Genomic DNA, 9,907 nt, shown 5'->3' with positions numbered 1-9,907 from the left:
AATTAAGCTGTACGCATTAGCTCTGGCTGCCGGAAATTTTTCACTCACTGTGACTGATTTCCATGACGCCGCGGTTAATCTGACGAAGTCGTAGTGATTTCCCATTCATCTGCCACCTCCTGCGCGATTTCACGCTAGCCGGCCGAAGGGGACCGATCAACAGCAAGGGAGAGAATGGGGCTCATTTGAGGAGGGCATTTGAGGGAGGGGTGAGGGAATGCTCGAGAGAGAGAAGCGATTCGGCTGAGGTGGCGCACAGCGCTGATCAGCTCGTCTCCTTCTCTTAATTTTCCTTTGCTTGGTTACTTCTACTCGCTTGAAACCTATTAAAATCTGTTGAAATCGCTTAAACCGACTGAGCGTTTGAGCGGCGCTTCACAGCGAAAATTTGAAAATTGGCTTTTTAGGGAAAGGAAATGGCGCAGTATGTCTCGCATATCTGCGGACACCTGAACCGCGCCGTAAGGGAGGGGGAGAAAGAAGAGAGGAAGAAATAGGCGCCGTAGTGGAGTGCTCCGGAATAATTTCGACCACCTGGGTATCTTTAACGTGCACTGACATTGCACAGCACACGATCGAGTGACTTTTGCATTCCGCCTCCATCGAAACGCAGCCGCCGCGGTCGGGTTCGAACCCGGGAACTCCGGTTAATAATTGGTTTTGGGGGAAAGGAAATGGCGCAGTATGTCTCATATGTCGGCGGACACCTGAACCGCGCCGTAAGGGAAGGGATAAAGGAGGGAGCGAAAGAATAAGAAAGGAAGATATATAGAGGTGCCGTAGTGGAGGAATCCGTAATAATTTCGACCACCTGAGGATCTTTAACGTGCACTGAAATTGCGCAAGCACACGGGCGCCTTGGCGTTTTGCCTCCATAAAAACGCAGCCGCCGCGGTCGGGTTCGAACCCGGGAACTCTGGATCAGTAGCCGAGCGCTCTCACCACAGAGCCACCGCGGCGGGTGGAACTCCGGTTCAAGTTGGCAATTTTCGTTGCGACGCGCCGCTGAAACGCTCAGTCACTTTAAACGATTTAAATATATTTTAGTATGTTTTAGGCGAGTAGAAGTAACCAAGAGAAGGAAAGAGAAGCTCAATTGAGACGAGCTGTGTGAGTGTTGTGCGCTACCTAGCTCAGCCGTACCGCTTCTCTCTCTTTGGAGCTTTCCCTCGCCCCTCCGCGCCCATCCATAGCCCGACAGCGGCGGCAGCGTCGCAACGTTTCGATGGAGGCGAAGCGCAAAGGAGCCCGTGTCCTGTGCGATGCTGCAGTGAACTATCACGTTAAAGATCGCCAGGTTAGGTTGCCACTTGAAGGTTGAGAGTTTGGGCAGGTTGGCTGAGTGTGGTCCCCAGGTGGGGGCGACGTCTTGATCCCACGCGACGAGTGCGTGTCTTCTTGTCTGGTCTTGCAAGAAGTTGGATCCCCCAGGTTAGGGTGGCTAGAACTTCTCCAGGTGGTCGAAATAATTCCGGAGTCCTGTACTACGTCATCTCTTTTTTGCTTTCTTCTTTCACTCCCTCCTTTATCCCTCCCTTATGGCGCGGTTTAGGTGTCCGCCGAAATGTGGGACAGATACTGCGCATTTCCTTTCCCCAGAAAACCAATGGCAGGATTCGCTAGCGTTTTCGCTTGCAGCGCGCATGCAGCGAAACGGGCATTAAAGTAATAATAATAATAATAATTGGTTTTTTGGGGAAAGGAAATGGCGCAGTATCTGTCTCATATATCGTTGGACACCTGAACCGCGCCGTAAGGGAAGGGTAAAGGAAGGGATGAAAGAAGAGAGGAAGAGAGAGGTAGTGGAGGGCTCCGGAATAATTTCGACCACCTGGGGATCTTTAACGTGCACTGACATCGCACAGTACACGGGCGCCTTAGCGTTTTTCCTCCATAAAAACGCAGCCGCCGCGGTCGGGTTCGAATCCGGGAACTCCGGATCAGTAGTCGAGCGCCCTAACCACTGAGCCACCGCGGCGGGGCACACATTAAAGGCCGACGTTTTCAATTACATAGTAGTGCGAACGAAAGAAACTATCGAAACGCTAGTTCCATCTAATTAAGCATTTTAAAACAAAAATCCAATGATTATTATTATTAAAAAAAAAAGATAAAAAAAATTCGCAAAAAGAAAGGGGAAATCATAGCCTAGGTGGCGCATGCTGTCGCCCGATAAAAAAGAATAAAACCATTACTATCCAATCCATCCATCTATGCGATCTATCCATCCATCGTTGCCATCGTCACCATCATCATCATTGCAATTAGAATAGAGAGGCATGATAAAAAGGTCGGGTGAGCGGCGTCCGTTTCGAACGCGGGAACGCACTAGGCTTCAATCTGTCGGCGTGCGTCTCTGAACAGATATTCCTCGCCAGCTGCTGCTATGGCGAGGCACTTCACGCTGGCGTGCTTGTCGGTGTTGTCTTGCCTGGCCACGGCCGCCGAGCTGCCCTTCGCGGTGCCTGACGCCGCTCAGGGAGAACGCCGGTACAAAGCCGTGCTGGCCAAGATACCAGAGTACGGCGCCTGCTGGAGCGACGCGGTCGCGAGGCTCGAACGCGGCTGCGACGAGCTCAACGAGGAGCTGCAGGTCAGTCAGTGCGACGCTTTGTGCTCGTTATGTCATGCGAGATGACACCACGTGTGGTACTCCCGACAGGGTCGTCTAGCGCTGGCATTTACCAGCTGTTTCCTGACGAAGATGGGACTAGAGCCCTTGTACTGCCCCGAGTCCGAGCCCCTGTCACGTTGCAAGGCCCTGGCGCAGTTCCTGGATCGGCCGCTCGCCACCTCCTACTCCCAGTTCTTCACACACACGCAGGTACTGTACACTAAGAAATGGTTGTTAATTAGAAAGGACAGACACTAATTGTCGCATTCTCAGCGCATAAATGGAAATTGGTTTTCGTTGTAGGCAGTGGCTAGGCCTGTTAGCTTGGCTGCGCTGCTGCGCGCTCGCGTGAGGCTCGTGGCGGCTGGCAGGTGTCTCGGGCTCGTGCTGGTATTCGCCTGGCTGGAAAACCTGCCCTGTTGGTATATCTCAACATGGCGTCGCGAGTAACGCCATTCCCACAGTAAGCCCAGCTCTCTTGTGGATACCCATCTACGGTGGCACACGTCACAGCAGGTCTACGGCCTGGACTACGCGGCCGGAACATGGCGTCCTTCGTTATTCAACCGGCCGAGGCCTTCTGCTTCACGACTCCTGCCGACTGGCCGAAATGGAGGAAGCGGTTCGAGCGTTTGTACACTGCTTCCGGTCTCTGTGACAAGTCAGGGTCACACCAAGTCAACACGCTCCTTTACTTGATGGGCGACCAGGCCGAGGACTTCTTCGGAACCTTCAAACTCTCCGGAGAGAACGCCCAGAACTTAGAAGTCGTCCTGAAGGGTTCTGGCAGATACCACTCAGTGAAGGCAGCAAGAAGCTTACTGCCTTCATCACGCCATTCGGGAGGTTTTCCTTCAGCAGGCTTCCATTTGGCATCGCGTCCGCTCCTGAGCATTTCCAGAAGCAGATGTAAAAAATTCTGGAAGGTGTCAACAGAGTTGTGTCTTATGAACGACATCCTTATCTGGGGCTCAGACGAAACAGAGCAGAACGAGACACTTCGCACCATTCAGAGACTAACTGGGGCAGGTGTCACGCTAAACGAGAAGTGCCTGTTTCACCTCGACCAGCTCACATTCCTAGGTCACAAGCTTGACTGGCATGGAATCATACCTGATGAAAAAAAGGTTGAAGCCATCTTAAAAATGGCCAGTCCCACTAATAGAAGCAAGTTGCAAAGGCTGCTCGAAATGGCTACATATCTTTCCCGCTTTGTACCCAACCTTGTGGACCTGCTCCAGCTGCTTACTTGTTTGCTGTCAAAAAAAGCAGGAATTCGTTCCTCAACAGCAAGCGTTCGACAAGTGGAAGCAGCTACTTTCATCTCGCCCAGGGATAGGGGTCTACGATCCTGCTAAGAAGACTGGTCAGTGCAGACGCTTCTTCCTTTGGACTGGGGTCAGTGATTTGACAGAAACAGACCAGTGGCAAGTTTTCGGTCATTGTTTATGCCTCCCGGCTTCTATCTGACACGGAGAAATGCTATGCGCAAATAGAGAAAGAGGCTCTTGCCTTGGTTTGGGCTTGCGGATAATTTAGTGACAACCTGGTCGGCAGGCCATTCACAGTCGAAACAGAACACAAGCCATTGGTACCTATCCTTGTCAGGAAGTCTTGATGACCTTGCACCGCGGCTACAAAGACTTAAAATGCGAATGATGAGGTGCCAGTACGAAGTGGCATATGTACCTGGGAAAGAACAGCTCGCAGCCTACACACTTTCCAGAGCGCCTCTGCAGGAGGCTGGTGACATGGAGCTAGAAAGCGATATCGAGGCTTTTGTGCGCTACCTGAGGACAACCCTTCCCATCAAGCAGAACTGCCTTGAGTGGCTGAAAGAATCCCAAAAATCAGATCGCATGTGCTTGTATCTCCGAGAACTCTGCACAATAGAACGGCCTTCCCGACGAGATTTACCCCTTGAAGTGACATCCTTCTATGAGCATCGTCAACAGCTCACCATAGAGGATGATCTGCTACTCTACGCAGCCTGCGTGGTTGTCCCACTCACGTGCAGGAAAGAAATTTTGCACCTCTTGCATGAAGGTCACTTCAGCGTCACGAAGATGACAAGCCACGAACACTCCCTGGGACTTCAGTTTCTCCAGAAGGTTCACAAACAACCTGTGCTGATGCCTCCCACCGGCACACCAGGTGTGGGTGTTGCGCCATTCCTCCCAAGAGTTCGCTTTTTTGTTAGGGGAGATGATGTAGGCAGTAGCCACATGCAGTGGCCAGGCCGGTTAGCTTGGCTGCACTGCTGCACGCTCGCGTGAGGCTCACGGCAGCTGGCAGTTGTCTTGGGCTTAAGCCGGGATTCGCCTGGCTGGAAAGCCTGTCCTGTTGGCATCTCAACAGTTTTGAGGAAAGGAGAGAGAGAGAAAACAACATTAATCATTAAGAACGTGGTGATTCTCCTGGGTTGCTTAGCAGCTCCAGGTGGCTGGCAGTTGGTCTGTCGGTGACCTCTTTCGCTCTTTCCGGTTTCGCATCAAATCTAAAGCTTTATTTATTTAATGCTGATTTACATAATAAATTTTATATTTTCTAATTTTTAAAATTTTTCAATGGTCGAAGGTTGATGCAAACTGTCCTGTTGTGGTGACAACACTTCAGCAGTCAGGAATACAATGAATAGGCTTCTAAAAGAAACTGTTTAAGGGGTTGACTCGCACCCACTACTCAGTGCCGGCGATAGCCACGAGCATGCTCGGCGGTCATTGAACTGTATGCCTTCAGTTCTTGGCAGTGCTAAATTTAAAGTTGGCAAGGAACCTTCGGGATAAGGAACCAAAAGCAACTACAACAACCTGGGAAAATGTGGAAGCATTTCCACGTGGCCACAATCAATGGAGAAAAGCCTGGCCTCATCTCTCACTACAAAACAAAATGATAAAGCCGTGTGCCGGCGGTTTTGAGTGCCAACGAACAAACTGTGCAAAGATTCACAGCAATATAAAATGAAATGGGAAGCTTTATGGTGGGAAGCTTTACGCACGAGGAGTGATTGATTGCATTAAAAAACCCTGTGCATAGTTTGTTTATATTCTGCTAATCATGATCATATGCACGGGTCAGACAGTCGAGTTCTATTGGGACATGACTGGTTTAGGTTACTCATATGCGAAATGCTTTACAGCTGGCTATGAAGCCAAGTAATTCAGCCCCACAGTGCTTTGAATTAAAAGAGCCCTAGAACTGAAGTGTTTCAATTGTCAGAAATCTGATCCACGTGCAAGCAAGGCGTCCCTGACCCCAAGTGGTCCAAATTAACTCTCAGCCCTCCACTGCCACATCCCTCGTAGCCCATGTGCCACATCAGGATGTTAAGACCTGCAGTTTACAGTTTGCAGCCATTGTTCGTTTTCCTTCATCTCTGAAGGAAAATTCCAGCCTTGAAAGAAAAAAGAACATTTTTTTTCTGTAGCATGCAATCTCTCAAACTGTCTTTAGTGCTCAGGTATACTGACGCCCTGCTGACACATGCATTTGCTCTGTTTTACCTCGTACTGAAGGCTTTATGTTGCCCTGCCTCGAGTTTTAGGCTGTTTTGGAATGATTGAGATATTGTTAAATTGCGTGCGTGAATGGTTTACCACTGGGGCTTGTTGGCGATGTTGACTGGGTGAGAAGATCAGCGACAGGTGTGGCAGTTTGGTTTGGTTTGAAAGTGAGACTAGAGAGCAAGGGAGTGCTTGCTGGTGTTTTTTTCTTCAAGTACTTAAAGAAGCGTAGTTTGCACATTGGTGTGATGAGAGTGCCTTTCGGTGCCCACCGAGTCTAACCACATATATCAGCAGCTGGAGTTGGGGCTGGGAGGTATTTGTATGTGCCTGCACTTGAACGATGGGGATCTTTGGGCAGAGACGCATAGCAGCACTGGAGGCTTTTCTTCTTTTTCCCTTACTCAGCAGAGCTCTATGCAAGCAAGGCTTAGTTTGCCATCCTTGACAGCGAGGAAGTTGTCCTAGGCCTTGTGTGATGCTTGCCTCTTGGTGCTTGGTGCTCGATGCTTGCTTTGCTGTCTTGTCTGTGAGCACTGTGGTTAGACAGCTATTTCATTGCAACTGACAGATCAATGTGCAGCCTGTTGTAAATGCAGTTTTTCTGCATTAATACTTGCTTGTGCTGCGTCTTGTTTTTGTTCCTTCTCCTTATGCATAGGGAGAGACTGTACATTATGCTACTAGGTGGAATTTGTTGTGTGTTCCAACTTAGGTGTGTGTCTACAGTTTTGTGCCCTGTGTGCAGCACAGTTTCTGAGCCTAAGCTCGCATAGTCATATCTCAGCGAGGGCAGCTTTGTTTTGACAGGTGAAGTGTAAAAGAATGTTCATTTGGTGTGCGTACTCCGTGTGTGTTTAAGTACACCATGTGGTCGAATAATTTCCGGAGTCTTGTACTGCTGCACCTCTCTTCCTTCTTTCACCCTCTCCTTCATCCCTTCCCTGATCACCCACGAGAAATGAAGAAGTTACTGCACACTTCCTCTCCTATTATTTAAATTCCTCCGTGTCAATCTCCAGCACTGCTTGGTACCCGCTGGCTCCCAATAGGTACAAGCTTTCCGCTGGTCTGGTGCTCGGGGTCTTCGAAAATGGGTCTCTGACCTGCCTTGGCGCTCATTGGCCAAAGCCGCCCTTGTGCCATTAAGAGTGATCATCATCATTTATTTGTACCATGATGTAGGTCATTGTTACAATTTGAGGTGTGCTTCTTTGTATAAAGTTTTATGTATTTTGCTTGCGCTTGGGTCCATGCTTGCTGCCACTGTGAAATCATGCGCAAGATTGCTGCGCTGCCTTTTCCCTGTGTGGTATTCTTATTGCAGGCTGCCACTGCCAACCCTTATGCAATGCCTATGGGCACTTAAGGAAGCAGCATATAACTCTTCACATGACCACGGGGTGTGTGCAGGTTATCTGCGCGTTTCTCCGCAGCCGTCAATGGCAGGCGGAGGCGGCGCGCACCATCTCAGAGCTGGGGACGTCCAGCATGCGGGCTACAGCAGAGCTGCAACGAGCGGCCAAGGTACAGGAGAAGCTGTCCCAGCAGCAGCTTCTCATGCAGGAGCGTGGCGAGCACCTGGAACAGAAGCTCGCCAGTGCCTACTCCATGCTCCAGGAGCACCGTCATCTGCTCGACACGGGCCTGAGCCGCTTATCCAACGTGCAGGTGCGGGGGGGTTTGGGTTTGGTGGGGGCAGTGCCCTTTGGTAGCTCTGCTGATTGTGAAATTTTCCTCTGGCAGTTTTGCATGGGAAACCTCCTTATACCAGCCGCTTCCTGAGGTGCCGTTATTTATTATAGAACGTAATAAGCTGCCTTCCTGGATAGTGATTACTGTCTTGCGAGTGGTAAGGGAAGTGTTTAATGCAGTTGGCAAAACGAGAAAAGAGAATGCAGATTACTAATTACTTTTTCAAATGCAACAAGCATATCTTAGGCACAAGTTTCCACTTTCCTAGTTGTTTACATGTGTTCTGATTCCTGGTGATTTCTCTGGTTGTGTTTGTGTTGGCTGGTGATAATCTTCCCTTCTGATTGAAGGCCGTTCCCTCTAAATGATGTCAGGTGGTGGCGCTATTGGGTAGCTTCTTGTGCAGTCAGATTTTTGTTCTTGCAGGGTATTAAATTCATGTCTGAAGAAAGACTGAAGGCTTCAGTTAGTAATACATTGCATTTTTTGGCTGAAAAAAAAAGGAATGCTCTGCAGTACACGCTGTATTTCCTAAATATCTTCAAGAATGAAGACGGCACTGGTATTGTTTTTAGTGTAGGTGCAGCAGTCTGCCTGTATACTGTTTAATACATAGCAGTCACTGCTATGGGGAGGCTGCAGAAATAGTGCTCCCCCAAAACCGTATTACTCCACCACATAACATTCATACTTCTCAGAGCCTCAGTGAGTGTTTGAACGAAAACACAGTAGCATGAAGCTCTAGCATTGGGGGAGCCATGGTTGAAGCTGTGAGGTGCTCAGTCTTCAATTGCTCTGGCTGCAGTTCTCACTGATTGTTAACTACTCTTCAGGCATAGATAGAGTCTGAAGGACTTGCCCCACCAGCCACGTATTGTGCCGTCTTAGATCATTCTTGCTTCTCAAAGGCTCGATGAGTCTCGGGGCAAACATGTGGCAAGAGGTAAAACGAAGTGCACAATGTTGCCATTCACGGTACTTGAGATCTGTCGCAACAAAATATGCATCTATTCACTTTGGGTCTATGGAAAACTTCTTATTGGGCCGGACTTAGCTTGCGCGGACAGGTGTGCTAGCTTTGGCAATGTGGACTGCTATGTATGAAACGGATTGCAGTGGCATTCACTTAGCCTCTGGTCTGCTGAGGAATTTGAGCTGGATTCTGAGTGGTCACCTTGAAATGCGTAAAGCTGAGGATATTTGTGCGGTCCGCAGCTGCTGCAGAGCTGGCCTCTAGTTGATGGTTGACTTGGTGGTTTCAAGGGCTCAGTTGACCTTGAAAACACTACATGCTTTGTTCTACATGGCTCTGAGCAAATTTTCAGACACAGACCTGTGTGGCTGTGTCGTCGTATAACCATTTTCTGGCATGGCTGTGGGCATATGTGGCCTTGCTGATGTGTGGGACTGTGCCATTTTTCTTATTTTTTTCGTAGAACTAAAATGTTCAAGGCGATGTACAAGCACAGCAGAAGTGCAGTGTGCGGTTATGCAAGGAAGTTATTTCGGCGTAGTAAAGCCAGCCAATTGCCCGAATTGCCAATTGCCTGCGGATACGAGCAGATATGCATGTTCGAACTGCTGGTATCAATTCCAGCTGACCAAGCGAGCAGGCAGTGCTACAGTCAGTTTCTTCCAGAGGCCGTGCATCCCTTAAATTAGATTGTATTTGGCAGTTGACCTTGTCTCTTCTAAAAACTCATTTAAAAACGAAAACCCTCTCTGCTATATCAAGTTGCGTTGATGAAACACCTAAGTCTAAAGACGTCAGCTGGCTTGCAAGTGACATTAAGGATAATGAGCTATAGATAGCCATTAAAATTTGCTAAGAAGACTGCCACGTATCCAACAATATTTCTACTAGTCGATGAATTTTGTACATTTGATCCGAAACGAATAATAATTGAAAATGTAGTTTTGCTAAATAATTGATATTTTCGTTAAAAAATACAGCAAGTATAATTTTATTTTCTTGTGCTCGCTCTCTGCTTAATTGTTTTTTGGGAGGTTTTAAGGGTTCTTAGGTTAGTGTACAGGTTTGCAACCGAAGGAAAATGACCTGTGGAAAGGGATTTTACCACACTGTTGATTATGT

General features: G+C 48.7%; 1 protein-coding gene across 1 annotated transcript in view; it reads left to right on the top strand.

Annotated features, from left to right (window-relative positions):
* The first annotated feature begins 2,257 nt into the window (after positions 1-2,257).
* LOC144100782 (uncharacterized) overlaps positions 2,258-9,907 on the top strand; it is a 35,571-nt gene continuing 27,921 nt past the window's right edge. Inside the window, exons 1-3 of the mRNA XM_077633630.1 lie at positions 2,258-2,593; positions 2,663-2,824; positions 7,531-7,788. Of these exons, the coding sequence (XP_077489756.1) occupies positions 2,387-2,593; positions 2,663-2,824; positions 7,531-7,788 (627 nt within the window). The 5' untranslated portion in view covers positions 2,258-2,386. The remainder of the gene's footprint in view (positions 2,594-2,662; positions 2,825-7,530; positions 7,789-9,907) is intronic.

Source organism: Amblyomma americanum, chromosome 8 (genome assembly GCF_052857255.1).
Source record: "Amblyomma americanum isolate KBUSLIRL-KWMA chromosome 8, ASM5285725v1, whole genome shotgun sequence".
In the NCBI taxonomy this organism is placed as follows: domain Eukaryota; kingdom Metazoa; phylum Arthropoda; class Arachnida; order Ixodida; family Ixodidae; genus Amblyomma; species Amblyomma americanum.
This window is presented reverse-complemented; position numbering and strand designations above follow the sequence as displayed.